At 53.1% G+C, this 20,670-nt stretch overlaps 9 protein-coding genes across 9 annotated transcripts; 6 read left to right on the forward strand and 3 right to left on the reverse strand.

Moving 5' to 3' along the window:
- Positions 1 to 1,368: 1,368 nt before the first annotated feature.
- On the forward strand, positions 1,369 to 3,068 carry VTN31DRAFT_3617 (uncharacterized protein; the record flags this gene model as incomplete). Its single annotated transcript, XM_069403916.1, has 3 exons — positions 1,369 to 1,413; positions 1,485 to 1,518; positions 1,600 to 3,068. The coding sequence occupies 3 exons, from the start codon at positions 1,369 to 1,371 to the stop codon at positions 3,066 to 3,068; spliced, it is 1,548 nt and encodes a 515-aa protein (XP_069260942.1).
- A 268-nt stretch (positions 3,069 to 3,336) lies between these two features.
- VTN31DRAFT_3618 (uncharacterized protein) lies at positions 3,337 to 4,164 on the forward strand (the record flags this gene model as incomplete). The annotated part of the gene is made up of 1 exon (XM_069403917.1): positions 3,337 to 4,164. The coding sequence occupies one exon, from the start codon at positions 3,337 to 3,339 to the stop codon at positions 4,162 to 4,164; it is 828 nt and encodes a 275-aa protein (XP_069260943.1).
- A 1,168-nt stretch (positions 4,165 to 5,332) lies between these two features.
- VTN31DRAFT_3619 (uncharacterized protein) lies at positions 5,333 to 6,857 on the forward strand (the record flags this gene model as incomplete). The annotated part of the gene is made up of 2 exons (XM_069403918.1): positions 5,333 to 5,358; positions 5,429 to 6,857. The coding sequence occupies 2 exons, from the start codon at positions 5,333 to 5,335 to the stop codon at positions 6,855 to 6,857; spliced, it is 1,455 nt and encodes a 484-aa protein (XP_069260944.1).
- Positions 6,858 to 7,151: 294 nt separating this feature from the next.
- On the reverse strand, positions 7,152 to 7,407 carry VTN31DRAFT_3620 (uncharacterized protein; the record flags this gene model as incomplete). The annotated part of the gene is made up of 2 exons (XM_069403920.1): positions 7,152 to 7,305; positions 7,358 to 7,407. 2 exons carry the CDS (start codon positions 7,405 to 7,407, stop codon positions 7,152 to 7,154), a joined length of 204 nt encoding a protein of 67 aa, XP_069260945.1.
- A 3,456-nt stretch (positions 7,408 to 10,863) lies between these two features.
- Positions 10,864 to 11,105, forward strand: VTN31DRAFT_3621 (uncharacterized protein; the record flags this gene model as incomplete). The annotated part of the gene is made up of 2 exons (XM_069403921.1): positions 10,864 to 10,900; positions 10,978 to 11,105. The coding sequence occupies 2 exons, from the start codon at positions 10,864 to 10,866 to the stop codon at positions 11,103 to 11,105; spliced, it is 165 nt and encodes a 54-aa protein (XP_069260946.1).
- A 1,687-nt stretch (positions 11,106 to 12,792) lies between these two features.
- Positions 12,793 to 14,052, forward strand: VTN31DRAFT_3622 (uncharacterized protein; the record flags this gene model as incomplete). Its single annotated transcript, XM_069403922.1, has 1 exon — positions 12,793 to 14,052. One exon carries the CDS (start codon positions 12,793 to 12,795, stop codon positions 14,050 to 14,052), a length of 1,260 nt encoding a protein of 419 aa, XP_069260947.1.
- Positions 14,053 to 14,434: 382 nt separating this feature from the next.
- On the reverse strand, positions 14,435 to 15,965 carry VTN31DRAFT_3623 (uncharacterized protein; the record flags this gene model as incomplete). Its single annotated transcript, XM_069403923.1, has 4 exons — positions 14,435 to 15,394; positions 15,450 to 15,730; positions 15,783 to 15,827; positions 15,875 to 15,965. 4 exons carry the CDS (start codon positions 15,963 to 15,965, stop codon positions 14,435 to 14,437), a joined length of 1,377 nt encoding a protein of 458 aa, XP_069260948.1.
- Positions 15,966 to 17,203: 1,238 nt separating this feature from the next.
- On the reverse strand, positions 17,204 to 17,576 carry VTN31DRAFT_3624 (uncharacterized protein; the record flags this gene model as incomplete). Its single annotated transcript, XM_069403924.1, has 2 exons — positions 17,204 to 17,411; positions 17,470 to 17,576. The coding sequence occupies 2 exons, from the start codon at positions 17,574 to 17,576 to the stop codon at positions 17,204 to 17,206; spliced, it is 315 nt and encodes a 104-aa protein (XP_069260949.1).
- Positions 17,577 to 18,965: 1,389 nt separating this feature from the next.
- Positions 18,966 to 20,561, forward strand: VTN31DRAFT_3625 (uncharacterized protein; the record flags this gene model as incomplete). The annotated part of the gene is made up of 1 exon (XM_069403925.1): positions 18,966 to 20,561. The coding sequence occupies one exon, from the start codon at positions 18,966 to 18,968 to the stop codon at positions 20,559 to 20,561; it is 1,596 nt and encodes a 531-aa protein (XP_069260950.1).
- Between the last annotated feature and the right edge of the window lie 109 nt (positions 20,562 to 20,670).

Raw genomic sequence — 20,670 nt, forward strand, 5'->3', positions numbered from 1 at the left:
CGTCGTGTAAATGACCTCTGGTTGCTCGCGTCGAAACAGCACCGGGTGTTCATGATAGTTCAGTTAGAAGTTTCTTTCAACAGCACTCTCACTCGATCGAGATCTTAACCAGTACTAGTAATACTAGCTTCTCGGACAGTACATCTTTCCTGTAGGAGCTTTATTCGAATCTGCCCCTGGAGAATGACCTTGCTACGCCTCGAGAACGACTCATAGTTTTCATCTCTGATGATGCCTGGTGCGATCCCAGTCCATCAGATTCATGCAAAAGACTCCTCCATCTCAATGGCCTCCCTCTTGTCTATTCCGCGTTCGCTTTGTTTCTACTCGCCAGTGTCCGTTCGCATGATTTCTCCTCGTCTAGTAGTAGTACTTAGGGCAGGAGTTAACAAGCGATAATGAAGGAAAAAAGAACAGGCGCCTTAGTTGAATACTTGCATTCCGAGACTAACCCCTAACCCTAAACTGGCAGATGAACAAAGCAAAGACTTTATTCTTTGACGCTTTGAGATTCCTGCAGGAAATGACAATCATCAGGGACCTCCAGGGCCGTGTTTTATAACTAAACACAGTCCGACCAGGCAAGTTCAGTGGTCAAGCTGAACAACGATTTCGATACTGCACAAGCCCACCATCGACTTCAGTTTCTTCAGTCTTCCTCAGCTCTTTCGATCATGGGTCGAGTGTGCGCTTCTTGCCATTGCGACCTTCCTCAGTCGTCGTACACTGCCAACCAGTACTCCAAAGGCCCTGGAGTGTCGCGATGTGCAGCCTGCGTGCATGGCCACCCTTACGACACTCCGACCGCGAGGGTGTCTGACAGCGGCAGATACAACGGTTCCAATTATGCTAGATGATGAACTGGACGATCCATTTGCCGAAGGCGCTTTCCGCTGGGTAGCCAAGGGGAGATACGTGAGAGGTCCTCGTACCGGCCAAGAATGCGTTGCCAAATGGTTCAAGTCGGGCGCCGTCTTCTCGAACGATTCTCTCATGCTAGGTACCTACCTACCTAGGTACTGTACGGAGTAGGTAGGTAACTAGCTCGATACGACAAAATTTGTGGGACATGCCTCCTGTACTCCGTACATACTCGTAGTTACCGTCACATATGAGTAACTTGTGTACAGATACGGTCAAGAACGTATTTTGATACGCGGATACTTCCAACAGTTAATTTACAGACATCGTACGAATAGGTACGCTACTCGCACTGTCCCCTCACCAGAATGTTCAAGCTGCGAGAGGGCAGTAAACTTGAGGAGGTGTATCCTTCTGCGCACAAACACAAGTGATTGCCAACCTTCCACTTGTTGGATATCTTTCGCATCAGACTGGATACTCCGGGCTGATAGCTGGAGTTCCAAGATGGCCCAAACCGCAAGACACGCCTATGTGGAGGATTCGGTCGAGGTAGGAGCTTTTCCTCCTGAGCTGCAAGCTCGTGCCAAAGTACCTGAAATGAAGCTGACCGTTATTCTCAGGACAATGAGAAAGGCATTGATCTTGCCGATGTCCGTACGTGTTTCTTCCTGCCACACCCCTGAGCTTTCCACTGTGTAGTTCGTTGCCCGTTCTGACTGTGCTTTTGTTCACCAGCGGTCGATCGCGACTATGACATTCCATCGGCTGCAGCAGGCATCGCGCCGGAACGCGCCTCGGCCATCCTTTCACAATTTCAGCGCAAGCGAAAAGCGGCCTCCATCCCCGTGCCCACGGACGACAACCGCGTGCGTCAACGACTACGCGAACTCGGCGAACCCATAACACTTTTTGGCGAAGGCCCGGCCGATCGAAGAGATCGATTACGCGAACTCCTACTCGCTCTCGAGGAGAAAAAGGAAGGAGAAGATGTGTCCATGCGAGAAGCGACTACGGAAGCCGAGGAAGAGGCAGAAGCGGAACAGCAGGAGGAATTTTACACGGAAGGCAGCCACGAACTCCTCAACGCACGTCGCAAAATGGCCATGTACTCACTGCCGCGAGCAAAGGCACGAATAGAAGCGCAGCGGCAGCAGGCGACCATCCCATTGAGGACGCATATCAAGTACCGCAAAGCCGTCAAGGAGAAGCTGCAGAAACTTGACCTATATGGATCGCAAATTGCTGCCGAGCGTGCCGTCAGTATAACCCGGTTTGCGCCGAACGGACAAACGCTCGCGACAGGGAATTGGGCCGGCAGCATTAAATTACTGTCTGTACCAAACCTCGATGAGAAAGCCGCCCTGGTGGGACATCGAGATCGCGTCAGTGGACTAACATGGTTCCCCGGTGCGACGTTGCCGGACTCGAACGTGTCAGAGTCTGCGGTCAACCTGGCGTCGGGCGGTGGTGAAGGCAACGTCCAACTTTGGTCTCTCAACAATAGGCAACCCCTGGCTACGTTGTCTGGACACACGGAGCGAGTCTGTCGAGTCGAATTTCATCCTTCGGGCCAGTGGCTCGCTTCGGCGTCCTACGACACGACATGGCGGTTGTGGGACGTTGAGACGACAGCAGAGCTGTTGTTGCAAGAGGGACATTCCCGAGAGGTTTACACAGTGGCATTCAACTTGGATGGCTCTTTGCTCGCGAGTGGCGGTCTGGATAGCTTGGGCCGGATATGGGACCTACGAACTGGGCGCACAATCATGATCCTGGAGGGTCATATCCGCGAAATCTACGGCCTGGACTGGAGCATCGACGGGTATCGCGTGCTTTCGGCCTCCGGTGACGGCTGGGTGAAATGTTGGGACTTACGCCAGGTGCGATGTACCAGCAGCATTGGCGCCCACCGCAACGTGGTGTCAGACGTGCGATGGTTCAAGGGCACGGAATCATCAGCCTCGTATCTCCCAGACGTCGAAACGAGCGGTGACAACCCGAAGCCTCGCAAGTCTGGCACGTTCTTCGTTTCGTCGGGCTTCGACCGCAATGTCAATGTATTCAGCGCGGATGACTGGACGTTGATCAAGTCGCTGAGCGGACACTCAGACAAGGTGCTCAGCGTTGATATCAGCGACGACGCAAGATGGATTGCGAGTTCTGGCCATGATCGGACGGTGAAGTTGTGGGGGGTAGAGTCGTAGTTGTCATGAGGATAGAGTCTTACAAAAGGTTACGAGGGCTCGTTCCGAACCTTTGTAAAGCTGTTACAGCGACGTAATTTGAAGCAAATTCAAGAAATCAAATTTCATACGAGTACGGAGTAGTTACGGTAACATATTTTCCTTTCTGGGTTAGCGCCTTGCTCTTGTTCGAAGTTGTGACGTCGACACTTGTTTTCTTCGCAGGCATCAATCTAGGGAACAGCTCCAACTTGTCGAAAAGGACCCAAGCCCGTTCCTTGCAACCGCCATGCGAGGGACAGCAGTTGCTTTCCGGCAGACGAGGATGCTCCTGTCGCATCCTCCCGGCCGCGGCAACTTCACCAACTTCAGCCGACAAAGCACGCGCGTCTGTCATCAATGTCAACATCAAGCATCACTTCTACCGCCAGCCACCTTAGAACCGCTCTATAGACAACGGCGCTGGGCGTCGACCGATAATACATCCATGAGCACTGCGCAAGCCGCAGAATCAGAGACAACACAGCAGCCCGTCAACGATGTCGACATCACAAACCACTACACCATTTTCCGGTCAACCATCCCCGGAGGCCCACCTCCTAACTCCCCGTTTCATATCGACCAGGCGAGTCTTCGCCGGGAGTTTCTCCGCCTCCAAAATGTTATTCACCCGGACAAGTTTCCATCGGGACCGCTGAAGGATCGCGCCGAAGCGCTCTCCGCACGAATCAATGAGGCGTACCGGACGTTATCCGACCCGCTGCTCCGCGCGCAGTATCTCCTCTCCGAATGGCACGGGATCGACGTCACCGCCGAGGACGGAGCGGCCAAGCATGCGCTGGACCCGGAAACATTGATGCTAGTTATGGAGGTGCAGGAGACGGTCGAGGAGTTGGGGAATGAGCCGGCCCAGGAGGCTGAGCAGACGGTCGCCAGGCTCCGTGGCGAGAATGACGAGCGCATCGGGCAGAGCGTCGAGCGGCTGGCTGGGGCGTTTGACGCGGGAGATATCGAGGCGGCGAGGTCGGAGACCATCAAGTTAAGGTTCTGGTATAGTTTACGTGATGGGCTGCGGGAGTGGGAGTCTGGGAAGGCAGAGATCCGGTTGGTGCATTGATTTGTAGAGCATAGAGGGCAGTAAATAGTAGGTTCCCAGCCATCGCTATATTGCCAGTGTCAGGACCTTGAATTGCTTCATGTCCAGAGTACCTATGGAGCCCATTCAGGTACGAACATCTTCGCCGAATCATCAAGGCTCCCCTGCCACCGGCAAATCGCCATCTTTCTTTCTCCGGGAGAATCGCATCACGAACCACTCACCATGACCGGCTGCAAAGCCTGCATGGAAACCCACCATCGGAAGCCAATCATCCGCAAAAAGCGGTGTACAATTCCAAGGTACACAGGCGAGCTCGGCATTCATTCCGTGTTCAATCAGGAGATTCTAGCAAGAAATTAAGGCGGTTGAACAACAAAACCACGTACAACGCATGCATCCTGCAGGGCCACATGGCATGCACCGTGATTGGGCTTCGAACTGGGTTTGACTGTTGGCAATGTGTGCGAAACGTGGGCAAAAAAAAAAAAAGGGCCCCTCGATAAGAAAAAATTCCACGTCCTGGGAATCAAACTCCGCTCATTGAAAAAAATTAGAACGTCTTTTGTTCATTGACGATGGCTGGTATGGGTATGTCCAGCATGCATCAATCCACCTGTGCTTGTAGCTCTGTGGCCGGGGGTTGTCGGCTCGAAATCCTAAATCGCCGTTGAGCCCGACCAAACTGTACCATGTAATCCACTCTGGAAATGGAGAAAAAGAGATCGTCATTTTCCTGCCTCACCTGCCAGGCCTAAAATTCTAAATAATTTTTATTTTAGCGGCGTTGACGCGTCGGAGAAGTACGATTAGCGTGCATCGCTGGTGGGATGAACGTGACCGATGGCATCAGATTACCAGCCACCGATAGCATGAAATAGCAGCAGTTTCCCCTCGTCCATGGCAGCTTTACTCCGATACGTAGAACGTGATAAACGCCCCTCTTGAATCAGAGGCTCCCACGTAGCCATTTTGGACAGAAAGAGCTGCCCATCTAAGGGATTGAGCACGGCGTTGGGAGGTTCTTATCCTGTCTCTCATCTTGTTTCTGCTGCCGTGGCTAGAGCAGGCGTTGATTTTTTTTTCTTTCTTCTCCGTGTCGTTTCTTTGCTGTTCTGCACTTTGCTGCTGGTGCTTCATTGCTTGCAAGAGTGCTCGATAAGGATCGGGAGTTAGCAGACACGCAGCAATGGAGACCATTCGCGACTTCGCCAGGTGTGCCACTCCGATTCAATCGACGACATGTGTACTAGTATACACAGCATGCTGACTGGGAACAAAACAGCATCGTCACCTCTCCTCCATTCACCTTCCTCGTTGGCAAGAACCATACAAAACTCACCATCCAATCCGGCCTTGCCAAACATGTCTCGCAACCGCTGGACCATCTCATGAACAATGGGCAAACGCGGGAGTCGAAACACCGCATTGCCGTGCTCGAGGACGAGGAGGTCGAGGTTTTCACTGCTTTCTGTGAATATGCCTACACGCGCGACTACACCGTGCCTCCGTACCCAGGCAGGGTGGAAGAGCCGCCGTACCCCCAATTGGTGAGGTCCCAATCGAGAGAATCATTCGTGCCACCGCCGGCGCCGTCGCCTCCACCGGCAGCGCAGGCGGAACAAGAGCGCCCTGGTAGCAGTGGCAGTGTTCATGGTGGGCCCGAACCGGAGCAGGCAGCGCCAGAAGCGCCGGAGGGTGACAAGCAACCCGAGGCCAAGGATGATGGCGCGGCCGACACCCCCAAGAAGTCCGGGAAAAAGGACAAGAAGAAGAAAAAGAAAGGCGCGTTAGCCGTTGACGAGGCGCCCGCAAACTTGACCCCGCCCTCCACGCCGCCAATGGACAAGAAGGAGCCTGTGGAGGGCCCTGGGCCGGATATCCAAGCTGAGCCGGAGCAGCAACCAGCGGCAGCCGAAGAGGACCCCTCGCGTGACATTGCCGTTGAGACTGATCCGGGCGACTCGCCGGATGGGGGGAATTGGTGGGATCAACCCTCTACACCAACCCGGCGTGCTCAGAGCCCACCGGCGGAGAAGCTCGACAGCGAAGATGCCCAGGATCCCACAAGGCAAGCAGGCTCGGCGATCGACACGTCGTTTGCATCCCAGCGCATCAACCGGAGAACCTTCGGCGGTCGTTCATGGGAAGATTTCGTCGCCCTGGAATATGAGCATCCAGCCCCGGTACCGTTCCCGACATCGCCGACGACCAACACCGCCGCCGTTCCGGACGTCCCGTACCTCCTCTTCCATGCCAAGGTCTATGTCTTCGCTACCCGGTACCTCATCTCGGGACTCGCGCAGCTGTGTCTGAAGAAACTCCATTCGGAGCTGCTCAACTTCTCCCTGACGCCGCCGGCGGAAGATGACGAGGACGATACGGCCTTGCACCTGTTCAATGCCCGGGCACAAATGTTCCTCGACGTTATGCGCTACACGTACAACAAGACCACCCGTTTCGAGCCGGAGTGTCAGACATCGGCCACACTGCTCCGAGAAAGCGAGCTGCGCAAACTTGTGACGCACTTCGCTGCGTGCAAGATGCGCGAACTCGCGGCCTACATGCCGCCTCCTATGCCGGTGCCAGCCTCGCCTCATCGGGCTTCGGGTCTGGGTGTTCCCGCTGTCATGGATGCGCCGAGTGGCAGCCTGCGAGACTTGTTGGATTCGACGCCGGAGTTGGCATCGGATTTGGTGTTCCGGTTGATCTAATCCTTCATCTTGCCATTCTTCTGACGAGATTTTTTGTGTTCTGATGCGCGAGGGCGGACTTCCTGCGGAGTTGGAGGTTGTTTTGTTGGAGCCGACTTGCTCTTGGTCTTGGTCGCTGCATTGGCCTGGGTTTTGCGGTTTCGATTCTTTGATGTGTAACGAATTTCCTTTGTTGCATGACGACGGTTATGACGACGGTTATGATGATGATGATGATTATGATGATGACAGGACATGACCTTGATGACTGACGACTCCGCATGTGTTTGATTTCAAGCTGTCTCTATTTTTTGATCATTTGGGTTGTTTTGATGGAGCATCGTCGAGATCGACTCGACAGCCAGTCGCTCGCTCTGTTTCCTTTGTGGTCAGTTCTATTGTCATTATAGATTGAAGAATCATGACCTCGATTACGGCTATGAGTACGGGGTACTCTTTGCCCTGGACTCTTTTTCAAGCATTCGGTTTTACAAACTGTAAAATCTCTAATAACTACCTACCTAACGGCTACTACTATGTAAGTTAGCAGGTTACTGTAAGTACTCCGCATACCAAGTAATCCCAGGATGCACAATCATTGCTGACCATTCCACCGGGGTTTCCTCCACCATTTTGATGTACTTGTCCAGTTTCTCGATCGCACTGTGCAGACTTTGACAGATGAATAGGGCCCCACGGTGATTCAACTCCAAAGTCCGGGTGCTATCATGTTGGAGAAGCGAGAGATTTGGCGGTTGAATGGGTCGGCGACTAACACTCGGATACTCGTACCTCAACCCTCCTGCCAGGAGTGTCAGCTCCTTTCTCCTAAGCCAAAATGTCGTTGCCATAATCTCCGCGAATTCTGCCGACCGACCCTCGAATGCATTTGTCACTCGCTGGATCGGCTCAAGAATGTCCTTTATCGTTGCCAATACAGCCCAGTCCTCAGCTCTCAGTTCATCATCTTCGGGAAGACCCTTGAGACGGTTTCTCTCGCGTGACATGAAGCACAAAATAGGTTCAGCTGTTCCTTCAAACAAAGAGCTCGCTCAATCATGGCGTAAACATAATTCCATCTGGTATCATTGTCTGGAACCAGCTGAGCGAAATCAAGATCTCCGTCTGAGACAACGTGGCCAAGTTCAGCAATGCCGTTATCAGAGAGAGACTTGCGGGTAATGTCAGCAAACTTGTCGCGACGTTTGAGGGCCACGTCGGATCCAATGGACAATAATGTGCAGCTTTCCCAAGGGCCCTCGCTCTCGCCAGTCCTTCAAAAGGGTATCATCATCGTTCAGAGAGGCCTCTCCGCGACGACTTGAGCCAAGGCTTTTTTTTTTTCCTGCTTTCCCTTCTAGGAACGCCTTCGCTGTCAAGTTTGAAATGTGACCGAAGCAACGTACTCGTTTCCAGTCGCTCAGTCGAATAGCGCCTCCTTCGCTCATACCCGGGTTCAGTGCGATCCACAAGGAAGTTAGGCAGGTCTTGTTAGATTCTGCATTGTCGCACTGTACGTATCTGAGTTGAGACTCAGGAGAATAATCACGAATGCTGCGCTCCAGGACTGCGGCCACATTCTCCCCGCTGTGACTACTTACCTTTCCTGCGGTACAGACCCAAAAGCACGTGGTTCGATCTGTGAGCGGCGTTGAGAAAATGGGCCACAACAGCCAAGAACGAGAAGCAGTTCGGCGAGGTCCACAAATCCGGATCAAAAGAGATGTGTTTCTTCGGAGATTCACTCAACGGCTTCTTCAAGTCTTCGAGTTCGTTGCCATGGCGCTCCTCAACCCAAGATCTCACAGTATTCCCAGATCTGGGGAGGAGAGAGGCGGTCACGTCCGCATCCAGGACAGACAAAATGTCGCAAAAGTCCTCCCGCATCACGACGACCGTTTTGCTTCTTATCGTCAACCTACCCGCCGTCAAGCCCGCGACCAAGATACTCCTTCCGCTGCTGAAGACTGGACCCCAGACACCATGCTCTAGTAGGAGTTGAACTCTGGACGCGAGTGACTCCTGCTCGGCGACCCGGGACCAGCCCTCGACCCGCAAATCCCCGGGGGTTTCCACCCGACACCGGAAGCAACACCTGCTACGACCCGATGGATAAACAAGTCTCCTGGGATCAGACATCCCAGACATTATTGGCGCAGAACGTGCATTACCCAACGCCAACTTCTGTGACCGGACAGAGTGTACCACAAGGGCGCACCACGACACGCAGACGTCGAGACGACGGCATAGACCCGAGAAACACTGTAACCACAAGACGGCAATCGAAACCTCCCATGGACACTAGAGACTACGTTAACCACTTCGCTGCATTCACGGTTGGAGTCCAGTATTAAGTATCTCCGGAGTACTTATTCTTTCCGTACGGAGTACGGAGTATAGTTCTTCGACTTGCCCCCCATTTCTCTCACCAGGTAGGGATGGTCATGATATAAGAGGACGTCCTCACTGTTGTTGACTGCATCGATCGGTTTCTGGTGGTAATGGCTCTAGACGATCAAGCTAGGTTATGTGCTGAGCCATTACATAGTACTCCTCCGTACGGAGTGCTAAGTCTGGTATTTATGATACCGACGTGTAGGATGGCATTGATGTTTCCAGCTAGGTACTCTGCATCGTCAGGCGGTTGACATCTTGCATTCGAGAATCGTGACATCATTTCCCGCAGGGCGCTACCCAGTATGATTGCCTCGCCGTCATCGAGTGCGTGACATTGAGTGATCGTTATGGCGTTGGTTTGGTCTCGGATCTGCCGCACCGCGGTCAAAGCACGCTGCCTCACTCTTGCAATCAATGCCATACATCATAGTATCAATCCGAACAGATTCGCGCCCGCTGTGCCATGGCATTCATGAGATGTTGGATCAGCCGAGGAGATGTGATGGGCACCATGGGGAATATCAAATCAGTCCAACGAAATGTGTTCGAGATTGCGATGAACCCGGAAGAAGTGTCCAGTTCTGATATGGGTACTCTTCATGTTGTTAATACGAAGATAGATGGGGCCATACGAGTACTTGTTACCCTACTCCGTATCTACCTAGCCTCAAGTACCTTGGACAACTAGGTTCAAATTCGGCTGTGTTGAGACTGAGGCTTTGACCCTCGCTCAATCCCGGAATCTCTTTGCACAGCACCCAGTCACGTGCCGGTCCCTGATTCGCTTTTTGACTCCAGGGGTCGTACCTTGTTATCGGAACTTTTCTCTTTGCATAACTAACTTGCTCTTTGCTCCAGTGTCTGTGCGTATCGTGTTTGCACTCCGCTGGTCCCCCTTTTGAATGAACTCAGCACCTCGTGGGGTCATGGATCCAGGGAGGTGCAGCTGACGAGAAAGCATAAGCACTCCTCTCTTGTTCTGTCTTTTCGCCCGGTACGGAGTACAAATACGTTAGGAAATGACAAGCTCGATAATAGTCCAGTGTCGTATGGGTAGTACCCCTCGACTACGAATATTCTGGACACGCAGTCTGTTCAATCAATTGCTGGTAGGCCTACCGCTGGATCGAACCAAAAACCTAGGGTTAGGTACGGACTACTACGAGTATGTTCGGTCAATGGGTGATCTGCAATGATTGAACTGATCGTCGCTCTCCCTGTCCAGTCAACGTTCGAAGCTCCATAGCCACGAGTGACTGCACATTGGTCAATTCGAAGATCACTCCGTAGTTACGCGTAGTTAGTAACGTCACTACGGGCATTTTAGGTGCCAATCTGTTGACGATTCCAATCAAGATCGCAATGAGTAGGTACTCCGTACTCGTAGTGAGAATTGAAGATACTACGAGTACGAGACGAGTAGGTAAGCCCTCCCTAGTTAAGATAAGCCCAGACTGGCACACTAACTGCAGCCGGCAATATTGGCTCTGAGCTTTGATAGGTTAAATGAATCCGATTCGAGCTTAACCTAACCAACGGAATAACTTTTTATCATGTTCTTGTTTCCTGTTAGAGGAGATCCTCACACTTCTGTCCCACCGACCGAGTCATTCCGGGTGGGCCGTTGAATATGGCGGAGCGGGAACAGAAGCCTAGTCTTGGCTTCGGTGGGCTGACTGATCGGCGGGCCAAGATCATCGTTCACCCAGCCTCCAGGAGTCCACGCGTTCTAACAACCCTCAAGTCGGGCCCGAAGACCCGAAAACGGACTCGGATGTGAACGTGTCTCTGTCCAACGCATGCGAGGCACACGAGCGCCGATACCTTGTGAATCTGACATCCCGAGGTCATCCGGAATCCCACACGCCGTAAAATCTCGCCAAATCCTGAGTAACCCAGACCGACAGACACCCGATTTCTCGGGATTCGGAGATTGTCGTACGAGTAGTCTACGGAGTACTGAAAGAATAATCCGTAACTAGTAAATAGCTAAACTATCAAAATTCATTCATTTAAGTAAAGTTATCGTCCAGGATTGCTGCAAAAGGACAAAACTCCTGAGTCCCGACCACTATGGACTCGTAGCCTAATGGCTCAGTCTGAGCTCGGATGAAGACCAAAAAATAAAAATTAAAGCACCGCCACCCGCTCCACCCTTATCTCTGCCTTGGCCGTTCCTGGCTCCTGAGGTCTTGACCGCTGAGAGCCCGAGTCTGACCCCTTTGGCTGGGCCCACTGCCTTGGCAACGGGCCGAAGCCGTCGAACAACAATACGGAACATTCGAACAATCATGCGCGGACCCTGGTTGATCTTTTGCCGAAAGAGCAGGCTTGGGGCCACTGGGTGAAATCCCGCGGCTACAGGGAACAGCTCCGTTAGGTTAGGAAGCTCCATCGATTTTCACCCATTCGTTCGGAAAGCTCGGTCGACCTCCTCGTGCTGATAGTGTGAATCTTGTACTTCGTACCTGGAAACTGAAGTTCGTCGCAACATAAATTAGCGCTCAACTTCAATCAAGATCTGATGGATCACGCACAACCCGCTGGAAATTCATGCGTAGAGCTCCGTAGTCGTTATCAAGGAGCCAAACCACGTTTCAACGACGACTATTCCGTAGAACGAACTAGAATCCACGCTTGAACAGCACGCTGGGCAGCTTACCAAGCATGCAAAGGCTGTTATCTGCCAAGAAATCCCGGGCATCAATTGTAATCTGTACGGAGTATTCCGTAATGCATCCCCTATTCCTGCCGTACATCTGTTGTTTTCTTGCAGGCTGAGACCCGAGGACACTGCCTCATCGAGTATCACGGACATAGGTTAGCCAAAGATAACCTCAAGACCCGCTGGCGAAGTGAGACAGCAGGGGCGATCAATTGAAAGAAGTGGACATGTTGTTGGGTGTTGATCTTCACTTTTGTTAGAAGAAAGCCGACTTGAAGTACCGTAACCCAGCAGCTTGCCGCTGCACATGTTGTCGAACGATATGTCGATCCAGAGCTGTGGACATCGCGCCAGTTTGTCTGTCTAGAGCACGAGCGAGGGCGAGAACCAGGAGGGTCCAAGCTCAAGCCCTGGAGGCTCCACCATGGGTCCATGATAATCAAGACCCATTCCAGTAGTCGTTGCACGAGCATGGCTCGTGCAATCTCTCCGGGCCCTGAGCCCTTGACCGCGTCTTCGATTTTTCTTTTTTTCCACATCTGCCCTCGCTTGGCATTTTGCAAGGATGACGAATCATTGGGTCACGGAGGATCGACGCTGGGCTTTGTTGCCAGACTGTTGACTCCTTCTTATCAACTCAGTGCCGTCTGGGTTCGACATCCGAGACGCGAGACCTCTCCTTCGTCAAGGCTTTGCAGGGCCATGAAGGAGCTGACGAATATCGTGCATTCTGCGTCGTGGACGGCATGAACTAGACAGTGGCTGATATCCTCCTGTGCGTCGCTCGTTTTATCTACAATCAATCGGAGGTCGATATTACAGTCGTTCGTTCCTCTCTTTCGTCGCTCTCTTTCTTCCCGTCAATCGTTGGCTCCCGCACGGCTCTCGTTCACAATGTTCTTGGAACCTCGACTAGAAGTGTCCCGCCCGGGCTCCTCGGCGTCAACCCTCTGTCCGCCGCCGGACGAGGAGAGACAGTCAATCAGAGGAGAGGAGGTTGAGGTTGCGAAGGTCAAGTCGCGCTCCAAAATCTCCATCCGAGACCGGCTAAAACATTTCACATGGGCATGGTACACCTTGACGATGAGCACCGGCGGCCTGGCCGTGCTCATTGCCAACCAGCCCTACAATTTTCCCGGGCTGACCACCATCGGAACCGTCGTGTACTTCCTCAATATCTTCTTCTTTGTGGCCATTAGCGCCTGCCTGGCCGCCCGATTCATCTTGCACAGGTGTCTGCTTGACTCACTCCGCCATGAGCGCGAGGGCCTGTTCTTCCCGACGCTGTGGCTCTCCCTGGCAACCATCATCTGCGGCATGCACAAGTACTTTGCGGGCGAGACGCCCGGGCCGACGCTCGGTCGGATCGAAGTCGCGCTCTTCTGGGCCTACTGCGCCTGCACATTCACCGTCGCCGTGGTGCAGTACTCGTTCGTCTTCTCGGCGCATTCGTACCCCTTGCAGACCATGATGCCGTCATGGATCCTGCCGGCCTTCCCCATCATGCTCAGCGGCACCATCGCCTCGGTGATCGCCTCCCCCCACCTGCGGCCCATCTCGCAGTGCCTCGCCGTCGTCACCGCGGGGCTCACTTTCCAGGGCCTCGGCATGATGATCAGCGTGCTCATGTACGCGCACTACATTGGCCGCCTCATGCAGGCCGGCCTGCCCTGCCGCGAGCACCGCCCGGGTATGTTCATCTGCGTCGGGCCACCAGCATTCACGGCGCTGGCTCTCATCGGCATGGCGAACGCCCTACCCCGCGACACGCCCATCTTCTTCCTCGTCGCCGATGCGGAAGATCATGCCCTCGTCGACGCCGCCGTGGTCCTGCGCCTGCTGGCCACCGCCTCCGCCGCGTTCCTCTGGGCCCTCAGTCTGTGGTTCTTCTCCATCGCCGCCGTCGCTGTCCTGCGCGCCCCGCCCAAGTTCTTCCATCTGAGCTGGTGGGCCATGGTCTTCCCCAACACGGGGTTCACCATCGCAACCATCTCTCTCGGCAACGCCCTCGGGTCGGCTCCGGCTCGGTTGGTTGGCTCCGCGATGTCAGTGTGCGTTGCCTGCATGTGGCTCTTTGTTCTCGTGAATAATATCCGCGCCGTTTGGAACAAGTCGATCGTTTATCCGGGGAGGGATGAAGATGCCAGCGACTAAATCGACTCCGTTTGTATTCATGTTTCACCCTCGTTTAATAAGTATCTTTTGGGCTTGGATTTCTTGATGATGGCTGGTTTCATCCGGGTTTTTCCTTCGTTTTGAATTTTGACACACCCTTGGTTTTATTTGTGTGATTATCTGGTTTTGTTTTTGGTGTTCCTCGAGTGGGTTCTCCGCATAATCTTATGCATGACTTGCATAGAGGATGGATTAGACGATAGATCGGGCATTTGGTCGACTACAATTGCAGGACAATGTTAGCGACCACTACAAAACTCTCTACAAAGTGATAGCCTACAGAACAAAAGAGAAAAAAAAAACCCAGAAACTGGATCCATTGCATCAAAAATACGTACTGGATTGTAGTTGTAGCCCCTCACTACCACCCACGCCTCGTCTTGCCCTCCTGCCGAACCTCTAACCCTGCGTTGAGGAGATTCGCGCGGACGACCTTGAGATGCGCCTCACGTTGATATGCCTGTACGCTGTCGAGAGCGGCACGGTGGACATCGGTGCGCAGGTCCGTCTGTGCGGAGACGAGCAGGCGTTTTTCTAGATCAAGGCGGGCGTCGAGAGTTCCATTTTCAATGAGCCGGATGAGCTCCTGGACAAACGGGGAGTGAACGTCGGTTGGATCGGCGGTGCCGCCGACGATGGCGGGGGCGAAGGTGCGGGCCATGGCGTCGAGGGTGACACGACTGAACGGGATGAGGTATTGTTGGATGGCCTTTGTGCGGATACGCTCATAGAGGGCGGCGACGTGGCGCTGCAGGTGCAGGTCGAGCAGGTAGTCCGGACGGTAGGTCTCGAGAATCTCGAGGCAAGAATGGAACTTGGAGCTGCAGAAGAAGGAGATGGCGCGGCGGATGTGCGGCTCGAGCTCGAGGAAGCTGCGGAACTCGCCGTTGTCGAGAACGCGCCGCTGCAACTCGGCGCGGTCCATCGACGCCAGCGCACACAGGCCGCCGTAAACGGCGATATCGTTAGACGTCAAGAGCTCGTTGAAGGCATCACCCAGCCCCGGGTCCGTCGATAGGAAGCAATTGGCCGCATCCAGGTACGCCCCCAAAGCGAGATGCGCCAGGCCCATCGCCGCGGACATCTTGGCCTGGATCTTGGCCTGATCGTCTGTCTTCAACTGTAGGCTCTGCAGGCGTTGCACGCTCGACTGGACAGCCAGCCAGTCACCCCGCTCAACTGCCACGTTGATCGATTTGAGATGCATCGACGCGATGTGGCCGGGGGTGGTGCAATAATCTCGCATTCTCGAGTATGCTTTTGCCGCGGCCGCAAGGTCGCCGATCTGATGATAATGTTGCCCGAGATCCTCATTTCCCATCTGACAAGCAAGTCAGCGAGAATCTTTCCTAAATGGATTGGCACCCTTGGCTCACCCGTATGCTCTCCTTGATGAGGTTATTCTTGTATCCTCGCAACTCATGCTCCAACCGATCTGTCTCCGCGCGGGTCATTTTTTGCGTGCGCTCGATCCAAGCATTATCGGGTTGTGCCTCGGGCTCGTTGGGGGCCACCTCCGCCAACGCCGCCACGGCTCTTCGATATCGACCGACATCCTTGCCCGACTTGGCCTCGGCGACTGCTAACTTCAGGGCTTCCGTCGAGAGATATGTCGATGTGACGCCGATGAGGCAGAGGCGATCGAAGCGTGTGCGGCCTGGTCTCATTCAGTTGCTGCACAACTCGAGTCAGACAGGCCATGAACTCACCGGTGTAATTGGCGATATAGCTTTCCAAATCAAATTTGGGTGGCTCTATACATTATCAGTACCCGCCACGCAATCGTAAATAATCAACTTACCGTCCACCTTGATCTGTGGCTTCTTTACGCCTCCGTTGTCTAGAGCGACATCCCCGGAAGATGCCTCGGGGAACGACGATAATGAATTCATTCCACCAGAGCTGCGAGCAGTTTAAATAGAAAACACTGGAACGTGGAGACAAATCTATCGATCTCCGCTGGGCGCCCTTCAACTCATAGAACGTTTGTCAACAGCTCACCGGTTCTTCAGCCAGCCTCAACGCCAATTGCGGGGAGGGACCAGCTCCAGGCTGACCGCCTGGTTATGCCGGCACAATAGTCGCACCGCCTTGGTATTCAAATATTTCCTAATTAGGTAATCTTGTGATGAACGACATCGACATCCTCCCTTCTTCCTGATCCATGACAAAAGAACCATAGCTAGCGCTTTTCCCCCATCATTCTTTCTTCGTTCTCGTTGGGAAGTGCTCTAGGCTGTCTGGAGGTTGAATCCAAGACCAAATTCTAGCATTCTTCTAGAACCCTAAATTCCGGTTTGAATCACAATTTCAGAAGAACAAAGAAAAAGACTGACTGAACAGATGGGTACTAATTTTCCCGCCTGGCTTCCAGCAATTAATGGCACTCTGTACTCCGTATTTGCGAAAGAAAGTACACATTCCTCAGCGGCCAGCTCTCCATTTCATCCAACTGTCCGACACCTGGCAGTCGGTTTCTCTTTGAGTGAGAGACCTTCCAGACGGTGTCCACTCTTTTCTATTTTTTTTTTCTTCTTCTGCTGAACCGCACGAAGATCACATCAATCAGACGGGGTTTCCCTTCCGGGACACTAACATCGAGCCATCGCCCAGGTACAGGTTTCATCAGGAAAACGATATGCTCTACTTCTCATCCCGAGAAGAATAAAATAAGAAAGAATAACACAGATTTCGACACGTGTGTTGTTCTAGAAGAATTCCAAAGCGCCCCAGATATATGCCTGTGATCGTTTAAGGAATTTCATCCTGGACTTGGAAACATGCAGCCGCGAGGAATTGTGCCGTTTCAGTTCCCGGGTACAGAGAAATTCTAGTCGCGAAAAAAAAGAAGCAACGGAAGTGGATCGTCGGAATCCAGGTCAGATCAGAAGCCAGGGAATCGGACCACCCCGGCTGACGATTTGTGGCAAGATGTAGGGTTTGGGGCTGGATCTTTGCTCACCAAACTGGTGGAGTTGTTGATGGTTCTCCTTACTCCCTTGCTCTGGAGTCAGAACCAGAGTCAGATACGGGGAGAGAAAGCATGTTGCGATGAACAAAGAATGGAGAGTGTGGTTGGCATCAAGTCTATTCCAACTCCCTCAATGCCGTTCCCTCAAAAGACTACTATTCAACTAAGCAAGTGCCTACCTAGGTACAGGTACCTAGGTAGGTATGTACCACCAGCCCAGCATTCAACTACTAACAATACCAAGGTAACATAGAAAGAAACAAGAAACAATGCCACACAGCCCTCCCATAGAAAGCATCTCAACGGTCCACACCAAGCCCTCCATGACTCTCCTCCATGAAAGCATGGCATGACCAAAGTACAGTAGCTAGTTTCCAAAAGTCAGAACCATTGACGCTCGGACACACACACACACACACACACACCTCGTCCCATCTCCGTTCAGTCCAGTTCCCCGCGAGATCGCATCAAAGCGTTTCTTTTTGCCCCGCAAAGGAAGCAGGCTAGCCAGTAAGTCACCGGGGGGAAACATGCAACCTGAAACACCATACACTGTTTTTTGAGACCTACCGGATCGTCGGGCTAGGTTTGAGGCACGGATGATCTCCGGGGAACCGGCAGCCACCGCACCGACCTTATGGACATGGGACAGGGATGTGTGACAACTGAGCGGATGCAGACTCTCACAAGCCCCCAGGGCTGGAGTTGTCGGTTCTAGAGATTTTCTGGGGGAGGAGAGGAACTAAACGCTTGGTAAAAGACAATTCTCCTCCATACACCTTCCGTAACCTAGTACTAAGTTGTAAATACCAGTTAGTAGGACTATTGCATTCCTTGCTAACACCTTGATTCCATTCCAACATAATGAACACACTTGGAACGAACTCACCCTCTGGAATCCAACGACTGCACACCCATGCATCATCCATGCATCGAGCATCCAGCCAACCACATCGATCAACCCCAGGCATGGCAAATATGGCAAGCATGGTTCTCAAAGCCTTCTCTCCCTCTCTCCCAACGGCGTGCTAACGTGCAGTCCATCATGACCCTTCCAACCTCCCCAACCGTTCGAATCAAAATTCAGCGCCCACTCACATGCAGGGAACCGTCCACATTAGCACTCTGATTATTTCCTCTCTTGCACGAGCCCATGCACGCAATAATAAACCGGAAAAAAAAAAAAGGGGGGGGGGGGGGGTGGACCAGGCCCCATGCCATGTGTGTGGTTTTAAAAAAAGAATATCACCATCCCTAAATATCAAAGAAGAGACAAGAGGAAGAAGCCGGGTTGCAGGGTCGATCAACGCCCCAGTATATGCCTCTCTCCGAAAAGAGATAACCCGTCTCTTCTCAGCCATCTCTTTGATTTCATTCACTCAAGAGATCGTTCACTCAGAGATCTCTCTCACTCTTCAACAAAAACAACCACCACAACAACAACAACAACAACACCCAAGCTCAAAGTAGGAGTGGGAAAGTCTGCCTGTCGGAAGATCCCTGCTGATGCGAAACTAAACGGTGGAGAACATGAACAATCTCGCTGGCACCGCTTGATGATGTTGTTCTGGTATACTAAGAGGGGGGAAGAAAAAAAAAGATATGTCACTTTTCGGCGTCTTCTCTTTCCCTTTGCTTTGACTTTCGTCTGTCCGTGATGGAAAAAGGTAATGTCGGGCTGGCTGTGGTGTTTGCTTTGCCGATCTGCTGTCGACATTCTCTCATCCGACGGCGGGCCCCCTCCCCCTCGGCAGACGTTTCCGGGGGGACAGGGAAGAAGATGATGATCTCGTAGTTTTCTTGTAAAACAAGATGGTATATATAGAGTGTTGGATGACACAACACCATCTACAGGACAAGAATCTCTTTTCTTTTTTTTTTTTTTTTTTTTTTTTTTTTGTTTCATGCACAGCACATGCGAATGCGTGCCGATTGTCCAACAACAAGCGGTGTGTCTGTGTGCTTGCATGTCTTCACGTTCACAATAGAATCAGCCGTGTTCACTGCTATTTGCGGCTGGCCGTGTACGGCATCTTGTACATCTCCTCTTCTCGTTCACTCACTCACTCACTCACCACCATCACCACAACAAATTCTGGCGACAATTCCAACAACGCTGGCTGGCTGCCGACCGTTCACCTCGTCCTCTTCATTCCAAGTTGCCAACATGGCTTCGTCCAACGGTCAAGCCGCGTTCCAGCCGTATGTTGATCCATCCTGGATGAGTCTGTCTCCGCCCGGTACCACCACAGAGACAATAAGGACGGCCGGAGATGGTTGGACGGCACCGCCATTCGAGGCACGTATCTTTGCGCTCTCATCCTCGATGGCATCAAGTGAAGCCCAGCAATACCAGTCACCGTCCCAATTCCTCTCAACTGCTACCAGTGCTCCGGTGAATCAAGAGTCGAAAGCATTTCCCAGTGGACACGATCCGCAGGAGACTGTTATTACCAACGTCAGACTCATCACACATGGTCTCCCTTCCCATTGCGGCGGTAGTAATGGGAACGCACAGGACGACCAAGGTCAGGACCAGGATGGATGGCAGCCAGACAACAATGCACAGTTTGCACGGCCTCTTTGGCTTCAGGCGTTGCCGGAGATTCAGATGACGCTTCCGGAAGAGCAGTCTTTCACCACACCCGCTGATGAGGCTTCACAGGAATCTGCCACCACCTCTTCCTCCTGGTGGGACGAACTGGGCCATTCACAGGCCAAACAGGAGTCCGTTTCCAACCCCAACCTGCTCACAGCGTTTACCAGCCCGGACCAGGACACGGACTCGTCGTCGTTCCTCTCCGGTATCGTCGACGGCAGCACTTGTCAGCCATACGGCATTGCAGTCTCAACAACCACTACTTGTACAGACCCGGCTAGCAGTATTCAGCCCGCATGGCCGGTGTCGCGAATATCGATGCAGAGCTCCACATCTGCCGTTGTTCAAGATGATCTGCTTCATTGGCCTGACCCCCCGCCCGGCAATAATGCCACCAGCCTGCTGGCCACCGTCAAGGTCGACGGCCAGTACCCTCCCAGCAACGGACTTGAACAACCTCTCCAGGGAACGCCGTCTTTAACAAAGGTCCAGTCTACCGCGGGAAACAGCAGCGGCAGCAGCAGCAACGCATCGATCCGAGAGACGTCCATCTCCGACTTCAGCCACGAATCCTTATCCACCACTGGCACGAGTCCCAGTGCCAGCATCCCGGTCCACGCCGCGTCCGACAACGAGTCCAACAAGCGTCCGCATGTCCCGCCCCGCAAACGCAACGTGACACGATGTCCGAAGAAGGACGCCCTTCTACTCGAAGGGAAACGGCTCGGTCTATCGTACAAAGAGATCAAACGCCGCGGTGGCTTCGAAGAGGCAGAATCCACTCTCCGCGGCCGGTATCGGTCCATTACGAAGCGTAAAGAGGAGCGAGTCAGGCGGCCGCAGTGGCAGCCGCGAGACGTAAGTAGCTCTTCCTGCTTTTCCCGGTCTTCTTTCTCTATTGATTCCAGATGCAACTGACCGCAACACCACAGATTGAGCTCCTGCGTGAAGCAGTCCGCGTGTTCTCAATGGCAGAGCCCGGCACAAAACTCACCCGCGAGGAGGAGCTGCAGCGCGGGCGGGTCTC

This window comes from Thermomyces dupontii (genome assembly GCF_041956625.1).
Source record: "Thermomyces dupontii strain NRRL 2155 unplaced genomic scaffold VTN31scaffold_3, whole genome shotgun sequence".
Lineage (NCBI taxonomy): Eukaryota > Fungi > Ascomycota > Eurotiomycetes > Eurotiales > Trichocomaceae > Thermomyces > Thermomyces dupontii.